We start from the raw sequence: 24,017 nt of genomic DNA on the forward strand, positions 1-24,017 counted from the left end.
TGAAATTAAAAATTCTCTAGAAGGAATCAATAGCAGAATAATTGAGACAGAAGAATGGATACGTGACCTGGAAGATAAAATAGTGGAAATAACTACTGCACAGCAGAATAAAGAAAAAAGAATGAAAAGAATTGAGGACACTCTCAGAGACCTCTGGAACAACATTAAACACACCAACACTCGAATTATAGGAGTCTCAGAAGAAGAAGAGAAAAAGAAAGGGACTGAGAAAATATTTGAAGAGATTATAGTTGAAAACTTCCCTAATATGGGAAAGGAAATAGTCAATCAAGTCCAGAAAGCACAGAGAGTCCCATACAGGATAAATCCAAGGAGAAACATGCCAAGACACATATTAATCAAACTATCAAAAATTAAATACAAAGAACAAATATTAAAAGCAGCAAGGGAAAAGCAACAAATAACATACAAGGGAATCCCCATAAGAAGGGTGTGGCAGGACATATATAAAGTGATGAAAGGGAAAAATCTACAACCAAGATTACGCAGCAAGAATCTCATTCAGATTCACCTGAGAAATTAAAACCTTTACAGACAAGCAAAAGCTAAGATAATTCAGCACCACCAAACCAGCTTTACAATAAATGCTAAAGGAATTTTTCTAGGCAGGAAACACAAGAGAAGGAAAAGATATACAATAACAAACCCAAAACAATTAAGAAAATGGTAATAGGAACATACATACGAATAATTACCTTAAATGTAAATGGATTAAAGGCTCCAACCAAAAGATACAGACTAGCTGATTGGATACAAAAACAAGACCCATATATATGCTGTCTGCAAGAGACCCACTTCAGTCCTAGGGACACATGCAGACTGAAAGTGAGGGGATGGAAAAAGATATTCCATGCACATGCAAATCAAAAGAAAGCTGGAGTAGCAATTCTCATATCAGACAAAATAGTCTTTAGAATAAAGACTTTTACAAGAGACAAAGAAGGACACTACATAATGATCAAGGGATCAATCAAAGAAGAAGGTATAACAATGGTAAATATTTATGCATCCACCAGAGGAGCACCTCAATACATAAGGCAAATGCTAACAGCAATAAAAGGGGAAACTGACAGTAACAAAATCATCGTAGGGGACTTTAACAACCTACTTTCACCAATGGACAGATAATCCAAAATGAAAATAAATAAGGAAACACAAGCTTTAAATGACACATTAAACAAGATGGACTTAATTGATATTTATAGGACATTCCATCCAAAAACAACAGAATACACTTTCTTCTCAAGTGCTCATGGAACATTCTACAGCATAGATTATACCCTGGGTCACAAATCAAGCCTTGGTAAATTTAAGAAAATTGAAATTGTATCAAGTATCTTTTCCAACCACAATGCTATGAGACTAGATATCAATTACAGGAAAAAATCTGTAAAAAATACAAACACATGGAGGCTAAACAATACCCTACTAAATAACCAAGAGATCACTGAAAAAATCAAACAGGAAATCAAAACATACCTAGAAACAATAGACAATGAAAACCCGACGACCCAAAACCTAAGAGATGCAGCAAAAGCAGTTCTAAAAGGGAAGTTTATAGCAATACAATACTACCTCAAGAAACAAGAAACATCTCAAATAAACAACCCAAACTTACACCTAAAGCAATTAGAGAAAGAAGAACAAAAAAACACTCAAAGCTAGCAGAAGGAAAGAAATTATAAAGATCAGACCAGAAATAAATGAAAAAGAAATGAAGGAAATGATAGCAAAGATCAATAAAATTAAAAGCTGGTTCTTTGAGAAGATAAACAAAATTGATAAAACATTAGCCAGACTCATCAAGAAAAAAGGGGAGAAGACTCAAATCAACAAAATTAGAAATGAAAAAGAAGTAACAATTGACACTGCAGAGAAAACAAAGGATCATGAGAGATTACTACAAGCAACTATATGTCAATACAATGGACAACCTGGAAGAAATGGACAAATTCTTAGAAAAGCACAGCCTTCTGAGACAGAACCAGGAAGAAATAGAAAATATAAAGAGACCAATCACAAGCACTGAAATTGAAACTGTGATTAAAAATCTTCCAACAAACAAAAGCCCAGGACCAGATGGCTTCACAGGTGAATTCTATCAAACATTTAGAGAAGAGCTAAGACCTATCCTTCTCAAACTCTTCCAGAAAAAAGCAGAGGGAGGAACACTCCAAAACTCATTCCTTGAGGCTACCATCACCCTGATACCAAAACCAGACAAGGATGTCACAAAAAAAGAAAACTACAGGCCAATATCTCTGATGAACATAGATGCAAAAATCCTCAACAAAATACTAGCAAACAGAATCCAACAGCACATTAAAAGGATCATACATCATGATCAAGTGGGGTTTATCCCAGGAATTCAAGGATTCTTCAATATATGCAAAGCAATGTGACAAACCATATTAACAAATGGAAGGAGAAAAACCATACGATCATCTCAATAGATGGAGAAAAAGCTTTCAACAGAATTCAAAACCCATTTATGATAAAAACCCTCCAGAAAGTAGGCACTGAGGGAACTTACCTCAACATAATAAAGGCCACATATGACAAACCTACAGCTAACATCATTCTCAATGGTGAAAAACTGAAACCATTTCCACTGAGATCAGGAACAAGACAAGGTTTCCCACTCACACCACTATTATTCAACATAGTTTTGGAAGTTTTAGCCACAGCAATCAGAGAAGAAAAAGAAATTAAAGGAATCCAAATCAGAAAAGAAGTAGGAAAATTGTCACTGTTTACAGATGACATGATAACATACAAAGAGAATCTTAAAGATGCTACCAGAAAACTACTAGAGCTAATCAATGAATTTGGTAAAGTAGCAGGATACAATATTAATGCACAGAAATCTCTGGCATTCTTATACACTAATGATGAAAAATCTGAAAGAGAAATTAAGGAAACACTCCCATTTACCATTGCAACAAAATGAATAAATACCTAGGAATAAACCTACCTACGGAGACAAAAGACCTGTATGCAGAAAACTGTAAGACACTGATGAAAGAAATTAAAGGTGATACAAACAGATGGAGACATATACCACGTTCTTGGGTTGGAAGAATCAACACTGTGAAAATGACTATACTACTCAAAGCAATCTACAGATTCAGTGCAATCCCTATCAAACTACCAATGGCATTTTTCACAGAACTAGAACAAAAAATTTCACAATTTGTGTGGAAACACAAAAGACCCTGAATAGCCAAAGCAATCTTGAGAAAGAAAAACGGAGCTGGAGGAATCAGGCTCCTGGACTTCAGACTACACTACAAAGCTACAGTAATCAAGACAGTATGGTCCTGGCACAAGAAAAGAAATATAGACCAATGAAACAGGATAGAAAGCCCAGAGAAAAACCCACGCACCTAGGGTAAACTAATCTATGACAAAGGAGGCAAGGATATACAATGTAGAAAGGACAGCCTCTTCAATAAGTGGTGCTGGGAAAACTGGACAGCTACATGTAAAAGAATGAAATTAGAATACTCCTTAACACCATTCACAAAAATAAACTCAAAATGGATTAAAGACCTAAATGTAAGGCCAGACACTATAAAACCCTTAGAGGAAAACATAGGCAGAACACTCTATGACATAAATCACAGCAAGATCCTTTTTGACTCACCTCCTAGAGAAATGGAAATAAAAACAAAAATAAACAAATGGAACCTAATGAAGCTTAAAAGCTTTTGCACAGCAAAGGAAACCATAAAGAAGATGAAAAGACAACCCTCAGAATGGGAGAAAGTATTTGCAAATGAAAAAGGATTAATCTCCAAAATATACAAGCAGCTCATGCAGCTCAGTATTGAAAAAACAAACAACCCAATCCAAACTTGGGCAGAAGACCTAAATCGACATTTCTCCAAAGAAGATATACAGATTGCCAACAAACACATGAAAGGATGCTCAACATCATTAACCATTGGAGAAATGCAAATCAAAACTACAATGAGGTCTCACCTCACACCAGTCAGAATGGCCATCATCAAAAATTCTACAGGGCTTCCCTGGTGGCGCAGTGGTTGAGAGTCCACCTGCCGATGCAGGGGACATGGGTTCGTACCCTGGTCCGGGAGGATCCCACATGCCGTGGAGTGGCTGGGCCCGTGAGCCATGGCCGCTGAGCTTGCGTATCCGGAGCCTTTGCTCCGCAACGGGAGAGGCCACAACAGTGAGAGGCCTGTGTACCCACAAAAAAAAAAAAAAAAAAAAAATCTACAAACAATAAATGCTGGAGAGGGTGTGGAGAAAAGGGAACCCTCTTGCACTGTTGGTGGGAATGTAAATTGATACAGCCCCTATAGAGAACAGTATGGAGGTTCCTTCAAAACCTAAAAATAGAGCTACCATATGACCCAGCAATCCCACTACTGGGCATATACCCTGAGAAAGACATAATTCAAAAAGAGACATGTACCACAATGTTCATTGCAGCTCTATTTACAATAGCCAGGAGTTGGAAGCAACCTAAGTGTCCATCAACAGATGAATGGATAAAGAAGATGTGGCACATATATACAATGGAATATTACTCAGCCATAAAAAGAAATGAAATTGCGTTATTTGTAGTGAGGTGTATGGACCTAGAGTTGATCATACAGAGTGAAGTACATCAGAAAGAGAAAAACAAATACTGTATGCTAACACATATATAAGGAATCTAAAAAAAAAAAGGTTCTGAAGAACCTAGTGGCAGGACAGGAATAAAGACGCAGACGTAGAGAATGGACTTCAGGACATGGGGAGGTGGTAGGGTAAGCTGGGACGAAGTGAGAGAGTAGTATTGACATATATACACTACCAAATGTAAAATTGATAGCTAGTGGGAAGCAGACTCATAGCACAGGGAGATCAGTTCCGTGCTTTGTGTCCACCTAGAGGGGTGGGATAGGGAGGGTGGGAGTGAGATGCAAGAGGGAGGGGATATGGGGATATATGTATACATATAGCTGATTCACTTTGTTATATAGCAGAAACTAACATACACTGTAAAGCAATTATACTCCAATATAGATGTTAAAAAAAAAAAACTTAAAACAAAAAGACTGAGCATGGCCGCTGCGGGCACAAGGGCCTGCCAGTTCTGGCCCTGGCAGGACACCTCCAACAGGTCATCTTCCTCTGCAGCTTCCTGTTGGGTTGGCTGAGAGTTTGTCTGAAGCTCTCCCTGTTCAATCCTGCTTCCCTCCCCTTTATTTTTCACAGTGAACTTCTCAGTAAACTTCTACTTTGAACTTGATCTCATTTGCTTTTTGAAAACTCCAAACTGATAGAAAAGGCAATTTTCTTAGCCATATTCAGTACCAAATGATCATGTATACTAATTATTGTATTTGCATATATATAATTATTATATTAATATATATAATAATTATACTATATACAATTTAAAACAACAAATAAGGCATTCTCAAGGGGAGATTTGGAATTTAGAAGCGTGTGTGTGTGTGTGTGGGGGGGGTGGTTTTAGCTGTCACAGTGTCTGGGAGGTGCTAATGTGTTTAATTCTATTACTAAACCTCCCACAATGCATAAGACAGTCCCTAAAATGAAGAATTATCCTGCTAAAAACACTAACATTGCTCTTTTAAAAAACAATCTTGGTGCTCTTCTTAGTCTAGGGAACTTGGCTTGACAAGTTCCTGTTTTATAAGTTACTATAATGTTTATTGTCCCTTTATATGTTTAGGCTTGAAAGCTCAGCCCCCTCCCAAGGCCTCTAGGAGCTTTCCCATAATTAGAATGCCACCCAAGGTTTTACCCTAATGACTGAAAGTCTAAACAACTTGGTTTTTTAATAAATATAGTAAGTTGAAAGTGGTTTTCAATTATGAATTTCCTAAAATAAGAAAAAAACCCTTTATTTAGATAATTAAATATAAGCAGTAAGTATCCTAATAGATATTCCTAACATATTAAATAAGGGTACCATTTAATACCTGTGTCATTAATCATTACACTACCATTCACTGCGTAATTGAATACTCTTTGGGCTAAATTCTTCTTGTACTTCATCTTTCAAACTAGATGCATTTCCTAGGACCGGCAGCATCAGCATGACCTGGAGCTGTTAGAAATGCAAAGCGGCAGGCTCCACCCCAGACCTACTTAGTCAGAACCTGCATTTTAACAAGATGCCCAGGTGGTTCATACGCACATTAAAGTTTGAACAACCCTGTGTTTGAACAACCCTGAAAAACCCTAGGAACAACCCAGAGCTTCAAGGTTTAAGCCCAGTTTCAAGTAGAAGCATTTGTTAGCATTTTCAAAATCATTTCTTTCTGTTTCAGCCTGAACTGTCTTCACAAGGGAGAAGTGAAAACAGCACCTTTTCTCTGGTTTCCTGTTTCTTGATTTTGGTGCACTCTACCACGTGGTTCCTGAGAGTGATGAACTGGAGGCTGGCAAAGCTTGTTGTCTGAGTGAAAGCCCATGGGTATCACTGTTTTTTTAACCCCCAAACGAACATTTCTTAGTTGCTTTGAGAATCCTCTTGAAGTTTCTCTCTCTCCTCTCAGATCATTTTCTTCTTTTGCAAATAATGCTTGCCTTAGGTTTGTTCTGGACAAAATTCTATGAGAAGGAAAGACCTCATTTCTAAAAGAGGTCTCTTCCAGAACAAAACAAGGCTTATTCTAATCTTAAAAAATTAAGTAAACCTTAAACAGTTCTAGAGTGGGAAGCATGGCTGTGATGTAAATGTGGTTTCTTATTTATTCTTGGCCAATGCTGTTAAAATTCCTGTATCAATTTTCCTCTTTCTTCTTATAGTTCTGGCTCCTCCTTCCCACATCTCAAGGAGGGAATTATGAAGCTGTTCACCATCCCTCTCCTTATAAGCTTGGCAATTGAAAGGGAAGAATAAAAGCCCACGTCTGAAGATAATACAGGGACTTCCCTGGTGGTCCATTGGCTAAGAGTCCATGCTCCCAGTGCAGGGGGTCTGGGCTGGATCCCTGGTCAGGGAACTAGATTCCACATGCATGCTGAAACTAAGGATCCCGCATGCCCGCGTGCCACAACAAAGATCCGGCTTGCCGCAACTAAGACTCAATGAAGCCAAATAAATAAATATTTAAAAAATAAATAAAGATAATACACAATGTAGATAATTGAGAATTGGCTATAGACCATTTATTCCTTTGAAATTGACTGTACATAGACAGACCTCATTTTTAATGTCCTTAGGAAAAATTTTAATAATTACTTAATTTTGATATGAGGAAAAGAAACCTCAGGTTTTCTGGTTTCTTTCTAATTGTCTACATAGGAAAAATTATAGCACACATGCTGTAAGTGAGTGGCAAATAGTTAATAAGCTCTCTTTGAATAATTAGTGAATTTTTGAATCAGATTCTCTCTAGGCATAGGTAACAACTTTTGAGAGTTGTTGGAATTTTCTTTTTTTTTTAACATCTTTATTAGATTATAATTGCTTTACAATGTTGTGTTAGTTTCTGCTGTACAACAAAGTGAATCAGCTATATGTATACCTATATCCCCCTCCCTCTTGGGCCTCCCTCCCACCCTCCCCATCCCACCCCTCTAGGTCATGACAAGGAATTTTCAAGACATTTAATCTTAAAATGTTTTCTTAAAAATAAAAATAAAAGAGCTTAACTTGGGCTGTATATGAACTTGTCTACCAAATCTTTAATTTTGGGAGGAAATGGTAACCAACCTATTGGTACAACTGGTAGACATGTCCACCATTGGCTCCACTTATCTGAACTCTGATATCAACTTGATGAGACCTTCAAACTCTTTCTCTGGTTTAGAAGTCCCCAGGGTCTGCCTAGGGCCTGAATATGAGTGTAGGGGGCATTTTAAAAACACCTCTCTTTCAGGGCCAGTAAGAATGGCAGCAACACAGGGATTAGAGATAAGGGTGACATATCCAAAAATTACATCTGAACTGACTTCAGATTCTCATTTAAAAGGTATTTTTGTAAATTCCTATCATCATGGTAATGATCATCCTCAACATCCACAACATCCTCACCTTTGTAATCCTGTAAAAATCAGTGAAGCTAAGAAAGGGACTGAGGAGTGAAGAAAAAGACTTAAATAAAGGAAACCATGGTAAATAAATGTTAATTTTCCGTTAGGAAAACATCCTCACATGTTCAACTTTATACACCTTCTAGGCTGACACCGTTTGGTGTGGCCCTAGCTTAGAAGGTCTACCATGTTGCTTAGCAATAGAAGGGAAAGAAAGACTGAGAATCTGTAGAATGTGTCACATGCTCATGAGTATCTGATAACTGTCTTCATACTTTCTATCTGTACACCAGGTATAGAGTTGTTTTTTAAGAACTATTATTTTAAGTAAACATATACATTTTATGTTTTTTCTTTTAATTTAATATACAATTTTTACCTTATAGACACATTGTTAAGAAACTCAGTCAAAGCCTTTGATTGTCCCAGTGCCTCTTTTTCTTCTTCCGAAAATTCTCTTGGATAATATTGTGTAGTAGCATTTTTGGGATATGTCCTAATAGATTGAAAGACATCGAATACCAAAAGTTAGATCAAAGACAAGCAAATATAGGTCATAACAGGGCAAAGATTTTTCTCTGTGACAATATTAGGATATTATTTTATACTTAAATTCTACATATTGAATTTTTTCTTTATCCTAGACAACTGATGTTGGCTGCCATTCAAAGTATTTTTGAATTTCTCTTTGACATAATCAACAAGCTCTTTATTTTAAAAAAATATTTATCTATCATTTTAAACTTACAGAAAAGTTGTAAGAAGGGTATAAGAAATTCCCATACATTCTTTACCCAGATTCATTAATTATTAACATTTTGTCACATTTGTGTATCATTCTTTCTTCATTTCATTAAATCAGTGTTTCTCAACCAGTGCGACCCTGTTCTATCTTCTCAATCCAGGAATACTTGGTAATGTCTGGAAACAATGTTGGCTGTCACAACTGGGAAGAGCTCCTGGCATCTAGAGGGTAGAGCCCAGGGATGCTAGAGTGCATAAGGCAGCTCTCCCACAACAGAGAATTATCCAGCCGGTAGCGTTGAGGTTGAGAAACTCTGCTCTAAATATAAAAAACCTGGAACAAGTTACATTTTGGCAGTAATGGCAGCACCATCTCTGGGAGAAAGCTTATTCCATCCAGTCCGCTCTCAGTGTTCACCTCCACCCTTGAACACAACACATTGTATTGTACCTTTGGGCTTTGTCAGTCTCACCCACTAGACTGAATGAGCTCCTTGATCTTAGGGTGTGGGGCTGTAGAAAGATCATATGGCAAGTCCTTAAGAGAGTGCACTCTGGTGACAGGCTGCCTGGCTTTGAAGCCTGGTTCTATCACTTACTAGCTATGTGACCCTGAGCTAATAATTTAACCTCTCTGTGCCTGGTTTTTCATCCCTAAAAGAAATTCTGAAAGTCCCTAGCTCACAGTGTCATTGTAAGGATTGAATGTGTTAATAGATGCAAAGCTTTTAAAACAGTGCCTAGGACATTTTAAGTGCTCAAAAAAATTAGGTTGTATTTAACCTGTGTTGTTGAGCAAATGTCAGGAAAATGTCTCTGAGAGGCAAGTATATTAATGGAGAGTAATCAAACAGAGCAGTAAAGAGAGTTTTGTTTATATTTAATTGAACAATTCATTCCTTTTTCCCTGCCTAGATCAGTATCCATAGCAGAAGACAGAGTGATGGAAAGAAAGAATGTTGGTGCTGAAACCAGAGACTTGGGTTCAGATCTTAGTGTCACCTTTTATTTTCTATCCCACAGTAGTACCCTCCAGGTAGGATTAAGTAAGAAATTATATGGTGCCTGGTGGTTTCATCAAAGTAGCAATATGACTGAGTCACTCTTATTTTTTAAAATGTGATTTGTTTTATTGTTCCTCAGCAGATCTATTCATTATTGCTTTAAATTTAAATTATGTTCTAAACATTTAGCTTTCATTTTTAACCTCTGTTTGCCTTAGTTTCCTTATTTGTAAAATGGAGATGGTGCCTACCTCAGAGGGCAGTTGTGAGGATTAATTGAGTTGATATGTGCAAAGTATTGATACTTAGAAGAATGCCTGGTATGTGGTAAGGACACTGTAAACATTTGCTTTCATTGTCATTACTCTTTGATCCTCATCTTTGATTTTGTTTTTTTACTTCTTCCATCACAATCATATATCCCATCTTTTCCACCTAATTTCTGATCTTAGTAAGTGGTACCAGCATTCTCCCAAGTCACCTGGATTTGAACCATTTGAATTCCCTTTGATTTACTCCTCCCACCACCCCACTTTGTGGGTCAAGACCTGCCACTATTTCTCATCTACTCCCTCCATCTACATAGAAACAACTGTTCATCATTATCAGTCAACATTCATTGAGAGCCTAATAAATCTAGAGTCCTGTGGTTAGGGTCCCTGTTGTTAGAAGTTCACTCTCCTTTTCTGAGTCTACCTCCTGAGTCTACCCTAGCTGACTCATTCTTTTCACTTTTCTGCACCCTGGTAGAAAAATAGAAATCTCTAGTTGTCTTTACTAAGAAAATTTTCTCAAAATCTAAGTTTCTTTTGTACTAATGAATCACCTCTCTCTTTCCTATCTTACCCTCACTTCTTGGTGTTTAATGATCTTTGATGTCCTAATTCTCTGCCAAGACTTGACTACCAATCCTTGCCTTTCTCTTCATCTCTTTTGGTTTGGCCTGTCTATCTGCCTCCCTGGTTTCTGACCTGTGTCTTGTCCTGACCCCTGGTATCTATGTACATGTGCTCTAACTTTAATATTACGTTTTCATGGTTCCTGATCCTTTGGTTCACAGAGATCTGAAAAGCATGTTTTGTACTATGGTCCACACTGAGGACCCACGATTCTCCTGGTCACAGCCTCTCTCACTGTATATTTCATGGCTCTTCTCTAAACATTGAACTCAAGTCAGTGACTCTGCACATTCTTCCTTAACTTGATCCTTCTCCTCCTCCTTCCCTTCCTTGGTTCCCTTTCCCCCTCCATTTAATACGTATGTGCCAGGAACTGTCCTAGGAGTTGGGGATATAGAAGTAAACAAAATAGACAAAGTTCCAGTCTCATGGAGCTTCAGTTCTAAGTGGTGGTGAGGTGAAGGTGAGAGAAGAGAGACAATGCTTGGTGAATTCAAGGAACAAGGAAGCCAGTGGGGCTGGAATGGATGAACAAGGGGAATTGTGGGAAATGAGGGTAGAGGGGCAGATGGAATTTAGATCACATGAAGCCTTGTAGGTTCCTTCAGGATGGGAAGCCATAGGAGGGTTTTTGTCAGTGACGTGATATGACTTGCATTTTAACAGGATTAGTCTGGCTCTTCTATGAAGAACAGAATGTAGGAGGGAAACGATGGATGGAGAAAGCCCAGTTAGGGTGCATTCCAGTAATCCAAGCAAGAGATGATCATGGCTTGATCCAAGGTGATAGAAGTGAATATGTTTTGAAGACAGACCCAAGAAAATTCAAGGTTTGGGGTCTGAGTAACTACAAGAAGATGAGTGCCATTTACTGAGATGAGGAAGATTCAGAGAGTTTCAGGTTTGAAAATAGAAAATCAGAAGTTTGTTGTTGGGCATGTTAACTTTGAGACACCTATTAGATACTTAAGGAAGCAGATGAATAAATGAGTGTAGAGTTCAGGGGAGAGATTGAGGTTGAAGGTATAGATTTGGGAGCCACCAGCAAACAGTTAGTAGGTAACACCACAGGAATGAATACATTCACCCAGGGATTAAGTGTAGTTAGAGAAAACATCAAAAGGAGTTAGCTTTGGGGTCCTTTAATATTTAGAAATTGGAAGGAGAAGGATCCAGTAAAAGAGACTGAGAAGGAGCTGCCAGTGAGTTAGGAGGGGTACACTGAGTATTGCCCATAAGCCAAGAAGGAGAAATAGTCAACCATGTTAAATACCGCTGAGAAGCGGAGAAAGAGGGTGTCTGAAAATGGGATTAGGCGATCAGACCACTGCAGGTCTTTGGTGACCTTGTTAAGACTAGAGTGGGCTCAAGGCAGAATGGAAGAGAAGGTGCAACTAGAGAATGTGGAAAACTGCTGTGAGGAGTTTTATTGTTAAGAAAAAGAAGAAAAAGAAAAAAAAAAAGCAGAGAAAGTAGCTAATAGCCAGAAAGGTTGAAGCAGTTTTTTGTTTGTTGGCTTTAATGATGGGAGTTACAGCATTTTGTATTTATACATGTCTCCTCTCCACCCTCTCTTCTTGGTTTGCTGACACCACCTTACTTTACCTGGTTTAGTTACAGTAGATTCCCATTTGGCCAATCTCAACTCCAGGTTTTTTTTTTCCCTCTGCACTCCAATACATACTGCCTGGCTCATCTTACTTTAATAGCTTTAATCTTGCCTCTCCCTTGCTTCAGACCTTGCCAAAATTCCCTATTGTCTGCCACAGAGAATCTGCTTGTCTCTGCTGCTCCCTCCACACTACCCAGGCTGGTCTCCTTGTGGTCCCATGCAGACTCTGTTCATCCCACCCACTAGACGTTCAGGTCATTTTAAAAAATCTGGGATGTTTTCCCTTTCTCTATGTCTCCAAATCATATTCAACATTTGTAGCTTATCTTTTATAGATCTAAAATTATTTCAAAATAACTTTTTTTAATCCTAAAAATATGCATAGATTAGCTAAATATGTCTTCAGATTTATACAACATTCAAAGCCGAGCTCAAGTCCCCAAAGCATTCCCTCAGCCATCAATTTTACATCAATTCATTCACTGGATAAATTTTAAGTAAATTACAAATTTAATTAATCATTTGTAGCCTCAAAGTGCTCAGGATCTAAGGCAGACAGGTGAGCAGATGAATAAAATATGGGTCATCAGTGCTATAATAAAGATACCTCTAAGCTCTAGTGGGAACCCAGAGGAGAGAGTGATAAGTTCTACCTGGAGTTTCCAGGAAATCACAGAGGAGGGGGTACTGAACTGGAACTTAAAGGGTGAAGAAGGGTGGATAAGGTAGTGAAGGGCATTTTATGCAGAGGAATAGCAAGGGCAAAGGCAGGAAAACGTGGAAGAGCAGGTATTCTGGGAGCTGGAAGTAGCTCATAAGCTAGAGCACAGAGGGCTTGCTTAGGAACAGGGCTGGACAGGCAGACAGTGCCTTGTCATGAAGGAAGGAGGACCTTATATGTCATCCTAATGGCTCTGGATGAGATGGGGAGACATGGAAGAGATTTGGGCAGTAGTGAAGTAAAACAATCTGATTTGGTACGTAAGAATGATCACTTAGCCAGTAGAATAGACAAGTTAGAAGGTGATGGTCATATTTCAGATGAGATGACAAGGTCCCCTTCTCTGAGCAGTTCTATAGTTATTAAGAACGTTGCTCATTTTCCCACTTCATAATCTACTGTCTTATATACTTGTATTTCATTTTCCTAGTAAGATTGTTAAAAGGCATTGTTGCCTATAATTAGATCTTGAGCTGAATTACTCTGTGGAGATCTGGCATCACTGTCATTGCGTTTCTATTATACAGATCTCTCAAAGTAATCATGGATGTTGCTGGATTTTACCACAATTGCCTTTGAAAATACATATAAATTCATCGCATACTTACCATCTTGTCTGAGTACTTGTGTCCTTGATTTTGGGGACTACTTGCATGCCAACATCTCTCTCAAGTTGCTTAAGGGTAAAATTTCTATCTGGGTAGGCTGTACATTCAATATAGGCATCTTTTACACTGGAAGCATTCTGGTCACTGAACTTAACTGGGGCACCAAATTCACTTCGTTTTCGAGAAATCATATATGTAATCTGCAACACATGTAAGCAGTACAGGAAACAATCGAGTCTCTGGAGAAAAATGATGTGTGGCCGACAACACGGGTGCTCTGCCCACATCCTCTTGGACCCCTTTGTGTACTTTCTGTGCACCTTTCCAGGTCCTTTTGCTCTCTGTTCCCACAGCCACCAGCCACCTACCTCTCTTCGGTGGAGGATGCTCTAGAGCTACCAGGACCACTTTGCCTGAAGGTACAAAGAACAGGAAGTGACTGGCAGTTTATATCCAGGCCAGCAATGGACTGGTGGGAGACATATGTAAGCCCATCTCTTTTGCTTCTGTTTGGGACAACTCTGAGGTATAATTTACACTCCAGAGTTCCCTAGAGGTGCAGGCTGAAGCCTTCACTCTGCCAGACTTTTGCCTGAGAGTGCACCCTTGCAGGGCTTCTGTCTCGGTCCTGCTGCTTTCCTATTCTCTTATGGGGCCCTTTCATAATAAATCACTTGCACACGATTGCTCCTCTCAGGGGCTGGTCTGGGAATGCCACTTTGTTAGTTTCCTAGGGCTGCTGTAACCACATACCATAGACTAGGTAGCTTAAAGAAACAGGAATTTATTCTCTCTTGGTTGTGGAGGCTGGAAGTCTGAACTAAGGTGTTGGAGGGTTGGTTCCTTCTGAGGTGGAATCTGTTCCCTGCCTGCTCCCAGCTTCTGATGTGATGGCCAGCAATCCTAGGTGTTGCTTGGCTTGTGATACATCACTCCAATTTCTGCCTCCGTCTTCCATGGCGTTCTCCCTGTGTCTCTGTGTTTTCACAAGAGTGTCTTCTTATAATGATGCCTGCCCTATTGGATAAAACTCCCCTTACTTCCTTTCTGAGGTACTGGGGTTTAGGACTTCAACTTATCTTTTGGAGGGAGACACAGGCCAGCCCATAACACCCCCCTAAGACAGTGACCATTCTTCTATCAAAAAAAGCCATATCCCTGCAGCAAACACAGCAAACCACACTGATCCCTCGGGGATACGTGTTGCTCAGCTATAGGGAGGTGATGGCTAGACATCATATTCAAGCTGCTGACCTCTTTTGTGGATTCTTTAACCGATTCTTCCTCAATTTCTTTTTCACTGCCCAAAGAAACCCATGGTTTAGAGATAGGTGGCTTATAAATATATGTATCTTCAGGAATATGCTCTTTATATTCTTCTTGTTCTTCTGGAACTTCTGGAGGCTGCAATAAAATAAATAGGATTCTAAAATATATTACCAGGGCTTCCCTGGTGGTGCAGTGGTGAAGAATCCGCCTGCCAATGCAGGGACACAGGTTCGAGCCCTGGGCTGAGAAGATCCCATGTGTCGTGGAGCAACTAAGCCCGTGCCCCACAACTACTGAGCCTGCGTTCTAGAGCCTGTGAGCCACAACTGAAGCCCACACTCCTAGAGCCCATGCTCCGTAACAAGAGAAGCCACTGCAATGAGAAGCCCACACACCACAAAGAAGCATAGCCCCCACTCACCGCAACTAGAGAAAGCCCGTGCGCAGCAACAAAGACTCAATGCAGCAAAAAATAAATAAATAAAGTAAATAATAATAAAATTTTAAAAATAATATATTAAAAATATAATAAAATAAAATATATTACCAGAAGAAAACCTATGGTTACCAAAGGAAAAGGGGGGGGGAATAAATTAGGAGGTGAGATTAACATATATACACTACTGTATATAAAATAGATAACCAACGAGGACCTACTGTATAGCACAGGGAACTCTACTCAGTATTTTGTAGTAACCTATAAGGGAAAGGAATCTGAAAAAGAATATATATATATACATATATATACATATGTATATAAAACTGAATCACATTGCTGTACACCTGAAATTAACACAGCATTGTAAATCAACTATACTTCAATTAAAAAAAAGAGTTAAGTTCAGCAAATATATATACATATTACCAAATTTAGGTTATAATTACACATGTATATTTTGCAATAAACTTTGTTTTTATATAAATTCATTAAGCTCTTCCTTATTATTTTTCTTCTTTGTTGGTTCATGCTTTTCAACTATGAGAAGGAAACTATGCAAAAAAAAAGGAAGAATGACAAAAAAGAAAGAGATCAAGGATATAGAAAGAAGATGAAAGGATCAAGAGGGGAGAGGAAAAAACGGAAAAGATGTGTGATAAGAAAAAAGCATTTACTGTATGCCTTTAAGAATATGGAATGCTAAAACTTGATAAAATATAAAACTAATTTTCTCTGATTTCATGAAATGTTTTTCTGATGAGAGGATTATATGTATGAATAAATATGATATCCATTAAATTATAAAGAGCAAATGTTTTTTAAACCAAGATGTCCACAAGAAGATATACAGACAGATAAAGATATAGATACATATACAGATATAGATATATAGATGTTCACTGCTACTTTATTCATAATAGTGAAAAAATGGGCAACCAAAATGAATATCAATAGGGAAAAGGGTTGATATATTTTGGTATAGTCAGAAGATAAAATCTCATAAAACAGTTGCAATGAACAAACTCAATCTACATGTATATGATTTTAAATGTATCAACATGAATAGATCCTAGAAGTTTACAATTTGGTGAAAAACAAAAGTTGCAAAACAAGTTGTATAATATAATTTTATGTAAATTTTAAATGAATAAAACAATAAAATGTATTATTTGTGGAGCATGCATGCATGGTAACAGTATGAAACCATGGACAGAAGACTATATAACAACCTTAGAATAATAGTTCCTTATAGAGAGAAGTTAGAAAAAGTGAATTAAGGAGGATATAAGAGACAGTGAAACATTATCTCTTATATTTTATTTCCTTTCAGAAGAATTTGAAGTAAATATGATAGAATATTAACATTTGTTAATTCTGAGTGGTGACTGTATAGATATTTGTTTCATCATCTGTGCTTTTCTATACACTTGAAATACTTCACCATAATAAAAAAATTAAAACACAGAAAAAAGCAATCATAAAAATAAAACTGAAAATGTTAAGGCTAATGAGAAATTATTTCAAATGTAAAAAGTGTTCAATATTTTAAAATGCTATGACTTTCCTTTATTTTTCTTGCTTATTGGACAACCACACAAACCCCTCTGTCTCCCTCAGTTTGACCAAACCTCCCCATGAGGATGCCAGACCGGAAGGCAAGTGTCAGAAATCTGTTGCCTTTCATGACCACTTTGAACGCAACACCCCGAAGGTGAACTGACTTCCTTTCCTTGGAAACTACCATTCTTTTATATTCTGCTTATCTTTGACACCCTGTTCCCCTCAACTGCCCACTGACCAAGTTGTCCTTTAAAAATTTTGCTTTTAAATAATCATAGCAAAAATTTATGGAGCACTTAGCTTTGTGCCAGGCACTATACAAAGGGCTTTACCTGCATCGGCCCATTTAATCTTCACAACAGCCCTATTGGTGCCACCGTTTTGCAGATGAGAGGTTCAGTAGCTTACCCAAAGTCATGGTGATGGCAAGAGGAGAAGCAGGAATATGGGCCAAGGAGTGGCGAGAGCAGTGGTACTCCAGATTTGTTGTTTCCAGTCCCACTGGGTAAATGAAGGGCAAATAAGTAGAGTATCTGCTACCCTGAGATGTCTGAGTTAGCTCGCCCTTACCCCACCTACTCTAGGCCCCAGGGAATCAGAGCTGAACAAGAATAATCATGACCATGTCTGGGGTTCCCCCAGAGGTACTGCTTCCTTCTGACAATCAACAGATTGCTTAGGGTGTGCTTACATTTAAATAGTTTTCCTTGCCCTCTTCAGTTCCAATAAGATAAAAGTTAAGTCCATATTTGAAGTCTTTGTCGTAAACAAGGAGAAGCTCATCTCCAGGATATTCCTGCAAAAATATAATCAAAAAAGAAGGTTAATGTTCAGTAGTCATTCAGTTTATTCAGATTTGACACAAAATTAATATTTCTTTAATCAATCAATCATAGAAGATAACCACAGTGCTAACCTATGGTTAATAACCCCAAATTGCAAGGTTATTTTATTAACTTACAAAAGCTCTTAAAACACAACGCTTCCAGGGAAACTTACCATGCAATTTTATTTCTAACAGGAAAAAAAGGAAGCATTCATTTTATCTGGTATTGTGCTCTGTAGCATGTTTGTGGACAAATCAGGACTAAAATTATGAATTAAACAATTAAAGCAGTATGGGAAAATAAAGGTAGGTTCCCTTTCTAGTTAAAATTGGGCAAGGATGAGCTTTTCTGGGTGTGGAGTAAGACAAAATGTCACAGATGGGAGTTTGCTTTTCACAAAGGGTCATCAAGAAGGATTCCCAAGGAGGGATGGGCAAGCTAGCATTTGCCCAAAGTAATGGGAAATGCCAGATTTGAACTCAGAAATCTCTCCAACTTTTGTGATTATGTATCAGGAACCTCTTGAGGTAGAACTGAAAAATAAAGAGGGATACTGTACTTACCTGAATAATTTTTTTGACTGGGTAGAAATCAGATACTGCAGCTCTGTTTTCAAAGTCTGCAAAAATATCTTCTTTTTTGATAAGTTTATAAGGTTGTTCATCTGTGACATCTTCATCTATTCTGCAGTTAAATATCTCCTGGGTCTTGTTAGTTAACACTAAAGGATAAATTTCTGGATGACCTGGGAAAGGCAAAGTGGAATTTGGACATTAAATATAACCATTTAAAATATTAACACTAGGAAACATGCAATTGTTTGCTTTAAATAATTGCCTTGGTTAAAATTTTAAAAGACTTTAAAATCATTGTTCATATTTTTAAAGTAAGTTTATCCATTATAAAAAATGTCAACAAATGAACTTATTTACAAAACAGAAACAGACTCACAGACTTAGAAAACAAACGTATCGTTACAAAAGGGGAAATGTGGCAGCAGGGAGGGATAAACTGGGAGTTTGGAATTGACATATACACACTACTATACTTAAACTAGATAACCAACAAGGACCTACTGTATAGCACAGGGAACTGTACTCAATATTCTACAATAACCTCAATGGGAAAAAAATCTGAAAAAGAATAGATATATGTATATGTATAACTGAATCACTTTGCTGTACACCTGAAACTAACACAGCATTGTAAATCAATTATATTCCAATATAAAATTAAAAAAATTTTTTAATGTCAAAAAGATAAAAAGATGAAAATAACAATTACCCATAATTCTATCTCTCAAGAGAGAACCTCTATTAATTGTTTGCTCTATTTCCTTCCAGTCACTCCATATATAGTATCTTAAATGAAATTCTAAATCCTGCCTTTCATACTTACTATTATGTCACTAGAATTTTACTATGACATTATATAATTTTTCTAACGCATCATTTTATTTTATTTTTATTTTATTATTTTTTTGTGTGTGTGGTACACGGGCCTCCCACTGCTGTGGCCTCTCCCGTTGCGGAGCACAGGCTCCGGACGCGCAGGCTCCGGGCGCGCAGGCTCAGTGGCCTTGGCTCACGGGCCCAGCTGCTCCGCAGCATGTGGGATCTTCCCGGACTGGGGCACAAACCCGCGTCCCCTGCATCGGCAGGCGGACTCTCAGCCACTGCGCCACCAGGGAAGCCCGCATCATTTTAAATTAATGTAATTATATAGCATAATTTTTAACTGTTCTGTTGGTAAGCATTACATTTTTTCTCATTTGTTTCTAGTGATTATCAATAACTCTACAAACAAATATATAGTTTATAAACTTTTATCACATTTCAAATTATTTTCTTAGGTTTTAAAAAAAATTTTTGTGTGTGGTTTAACATTATATTTTAAATCTGAAAGACAAAGGTCAAATTCTCAAAACTAATACTTAAGATCTAATGAATAACAAAAGTATAAGAACCAAGACAGTTATATATGATGAGAATGTACAGAAGCGGCCTGAATGACAGTTGAAAATAGCAGTTCATATTTTTTTTCAGTTATATATATATCTGTTCTTTTTCAAATTATTTTCCCAGGAGAGGTTTTAAAAGTGAAATTATTGGTTCAAAGGTATTATCACCATCTTAGGCTCTATCAAACCTGTATTGCTCTCCTAAAACACCTCCTCCCTCACCCCTTCAGCTGTTGCTCTCTCTCATCAGATGACCCTGCTTCCTCTCACAGAGAAAATACTGTGTCTGTACAGCAAAGAATCCTGGGATGTCCCGCAGCCCTACCCACCAGCTCATCAGCACAGGCCCCGTCTTTCTGCCCTTCCCTCCAGTTCGAAGACTTGCCTGCCCCTCTCCACCTTTCTCAGCCCATCAACTCTTCCTCTCCCGTCAACCTTTCCTACCTCTGTGCTGTTTGCCCTCAGCATGCTGATTTGTTCAATGGTCTCCCATTTTAAAGAAACCTTCCCTTGACCCTAGATAGGTACCTCTGCTCCCTAGGGCTCTTTTTCAGTCAAACTTGTTATTCAGTTCTTCACACATTTTTTAAAAAATTTATTTATTTATTTATTTATGCCTGCGTTGGGTCTTCGTTGCTGTGCACGGGCTTTCTCTAGTTGCGGCGAGCGGAGGCTACTCTTCATTGCGGTGCGCGGGCTTCTCATTGCGGTGGCTTCTCTTGCTGAGGAGCACGGCCTCTAGGGTGAGCGGGCTTCAGTAGTTGTGGTGCATGTGCTTAGTAGTTCCGCGGCATGTGGGATCATTCTAGACCCGGGCTCGAACCCGTGTCCCCTGCATTGCCAGGCGGATTCCTAATCACTGTGCCACCAGGGAAGCCCTAGTTCTTCACACTTTAAAGCTACTGACTTTCCAATTAGGTTGTATTAGTAAACCTGGAACTGGAGAGGAACCTCCCCTCCCTCTTCCCTCCTCTGGTTCCCCAGTCCCAGAATTGCCCTCAAAAGAGGAGGAAGGGGAGGTTCAACAGGCTTCCATTACTGTTCTTCCTGTCCCTTTGCCCCCCACCCCAGGTCAGTCCTGGGCAGCAGAAAGCCCTGGGACAGTGGATGGAAGAAGACAAGGTATCATTTTGCCTCAATCTTCTCTCTCAACCCTACTTCTCATTTTCTTATCCTTTTTATCACCATCAGCTTCTACCACCCCAGGTTCAGTTCTGCATTTATCCCCAGAACTCCCTCCCCCAACTCTATGCTCCGGGGGCCCCAGAACCCAATCCCATCCTCTCCAGGCCCCCCACACCTGGATGTCCCAACATCCTCCCTCCCACTGCTCAACAGGTGTATCATCGAGGGGAAAAGTGCATGCAGCCTCTCAAGTAGGAATTTTGAGCTTATTTTCCCACAGAAACATTGACCCCTCGCCCTGGAAGCTCTATGATACAATTATTCAGGTGATTATTAGTGACTATGCATAACACTGATTATGTATGGAAATATATCCCAAATTGCAATCAGTTGGCATAATAAACAAACATTTGGAATACAAGTGGTTCATAAATTAGGGACAAATTGCCCATTTTTATCTCCCCTTAAAATACTAACCCTAAAACCTGCATGTAGAGGATGCTCAAAGGCAATTGGTTTTTTGTTGTTGTTGTTTGTTTGTTTGTTTGCTTCAGATCATATTTATTGTGGGGTTAGGGGTGGGGATCTTGGGGTTAGAGGGCAGCAACTGTGGCTGGCGGGATGAGCCGCTCTCGACGTGTCTGCAGGAGCTGTCCGGGTGTCAGGGACAGGATGGTCCAGGGCCAGAGGGCACGCAGGATCCCGGGGGTGCTTATGACAGGAAGCAGTGTGCTGGCGCCTGGGATGCGGGGGTCTCCAGAGCTTCATGCACAGCAGGGCCCCCAGCACGCCCTCAGTGGGGGGACCTCAGGGCCCAGATCCTGGTTGGTGGTGAGGCGGAGGTGACGCAGGGCAGCCACAGGCTCGGGGTCTGCCCCAAAACAGCTGTTGACTTGATTCACATGCAAGTTATCCTTTAAAATCGTACTGCCAGCCGTAATTTGTAGAGTGTCCGATGCATAAGAGCCCTTGGAGTTTTGTCTTGGAAAACCACTAGGTGGAACTGTAAGACCCAAACTGAGCTGGAGCTGGAAAGGAGGTGGTTGCCCTTCATAAACAGAGGCGCTCACAAAGACCAGAAAGCTTCCTACCCTCCACGAAACTGGAAGGACACTGACAAAGATGGTGTTCTATGTCACCTGCTCCCACTAAACATACTTCAAATCCTACTGGCTGGATATGTGTCATAAAAATAATCCTTTTACACTAATTGGGCTTTTCCAAGGCAACTTTAATAGAGGATCTAACATTCCTTTATCTAGAAGTTAGCAGTAGTCGTAGCCTGTTTCTGGCTGGTGTCGGGAATCAGTAATAACTTCAGGCAACTAGTAGTCAATAGACTACACAGAACTCCTAGAGTCTAGTACCTCCGTGCCCTACCTGAATAATGGCCAAACTAAACAGAGCAAGGCCTGATGCTACTGGCCACCCCAAGGGTCTTTGGCTAAATTCAGTGTAAGAATTGTTGTTATTTAGGCCTTGAGGCCTGCACTGAAGATAACACTGTAGGTATATAACAATGAGGCTCTGGTGATTAGCAATGAGATGAGCTCTGGGCTCAGTTGTGCTTCCAGCAGAGTGGTCCAGGAGGGTGAGAAAGATGTTGGAGCAGAGGAGAAGGGCTGCAGGGCCTCCTGAAGCTTACAGAGGTCAGGAGTGCCTGCCATGAGGGCAAGACCTACTGGATAGGGGGCCAGGCCAGTGCAGTGAGTGAATAACAGTGTGAGTAAATAACAGCATGTTAATTATAGTAGCTTCTGTGAAGCACCTACTTACTGCCAGATGCTATTCTAAGCACATTGCATGGATTATTAATTCATTTACTCTTCATAACAACATTCAGAGGCTGCTCCTATAATTGTCTCCATTTTCTAGCTGAGAAAACTGAGGCCCACAGAGTCCAAGTAAGGTATCCAAGGTTGGGGGCTGGGAGTTAGAAAGAGGGGAGCTAGGATCCAAACCAAGGTCCCTGCACTGTAACTAGCAGGCCATACTTTCTCTCAAAAGTGTGAACACAGCAGAGCACAGGAGATGGTCCTCCTCCCCCTTCACAGATAGTCAGGGAGGTAAGAGAGGTACACTGTATAGGATGCAGTGAATGGCAGTTATTCACCTAGTAGCCTGGTAGAGCAGGAGCTGAAGACAGACTCAAGCTCCACACAACTAACTAGCTCGGAATCTTGCTGTGCGTGCAAGGAAGAGGCCGGTGCAATATAAATCATAGGCCACACATCAGTTGTCCTGCATATTGAAACAGAGTATGTAAATAAGCCCTATGCATTTCATCCATATCTTTTTTTAGCATTTTGCTTGTTGTTTACTTTAAAAAAACAGTTTTATTGAGATATAATTGATAAATAATAAACTGTATATATTTAAAGTGTACAATTTGATAAACATATGCATTTACCCATGAAACCATCATCACAATGGAGATAAAGAACACATCTATAATCCCCAAAAGTTTCCTCCTGCCCCTTCTCCCAGCACCCCTCCTCACTCCCAGACAACCACTGCTCTGCTTTCTATTACTATAGATTAATAGTTAGTTTTTTATGGAATAGTTATAAAACTCACCTCTCTGGGCATCTGCTTCCTCATCTGAGGAATGAGGTAGTGATACCTACCTCATGAGCTTGTTGCAGAAGTTAATTTAGGTAGTCCATGCACATTTCCTTGAACCTTGCACAACACTTTTTGTTTGTCTTCTTTTGCTGAGCACAATTATTTTGAGATTCACTCATGTTGCTGCACATAGCAGTAGCTCATTTCTTTATATTTCTGACTAGTATTTCATAAAAGAAAAAATCAACTAGGCAAAGATTTCTTAAGAGTTACAGTTTGGGGTGCTGTATCTCGGAAATCTTTGCTAATCCAAGGTCACAAAGATTTTTCTCCTATGTTTTCTTTTAGAAGTTTTATATTTGGTTTTATATTTAGGTCTATGATCCATTTTGAGATAATATTCGTATATGATGTGCGATATGGATTGAGGTTCACTTTTTTGCATGTAAATATCCAACTGTTCCAGCATCATTTGTTGAAAAGACTATCTCTTCTCCACTGAATTGCCTTTGTACTTACTTTTGTTGAAATTGATTGACCATATATATGTGAATATACTTTTGGACTCCTTATTCTCATTCACTGATCTATTTCTCTATCTTTTTTTTGGCTGCGCCATGCAGCTTGTGGGATCTTAA

The 24,017-nt window shown here is 39.1% G+C and overlaps 1 protein-coding gene across 1 annotated transcript in view; it reads right to left on the reverse strand.

Annotated features, from left to right (window-relative positions):
* Positions 1–24,017, reverse strand: part of DNAI3 (dynein axonemal intermediate chain 3) — a gene marked incomplete at its 5' end in the record, with an annotated part of 84,611 nt that overhangs the window by 49,683 nt on the left and 10,911 nt on the right. The window contains 5 exons of the mRNA XM_081258915.1: positions 8,426–8,542; positions 13,635–13,834; positions 14,889–15,038; positions 17,594–17,698; positions 18,293–18,474. Of these exons, the coding sequence (XP_081115041.1) occupies positions 8,426–8,542; positions 13,635–13,834; positions 14,889–15,038; positions 17,594–17,698; positions 18,293–18,474 (754 nt within the window). The remainder of the gene's footprint in view (positions 1–8,425; positions 8,543–13,634; positions 13,835–14,888; positions 15,039–17,593; positions 17,699–18,292; positions 18,475–24,017) is intronic.

The sequence above is a fragment of the Mesoplodon bidens genome, assembly GCF_964165515.1.
Source record: "Mesoplodon bidens genome assembly, chromosome: 2".
NCBI classification, from domain to species: domain Eukaryota; kingdom Metazoa; phylum Chordata; class Mammalia; order Artiodactyla; family Ziphiidae; genus Mesoplodon; species Mesoplodon bidens.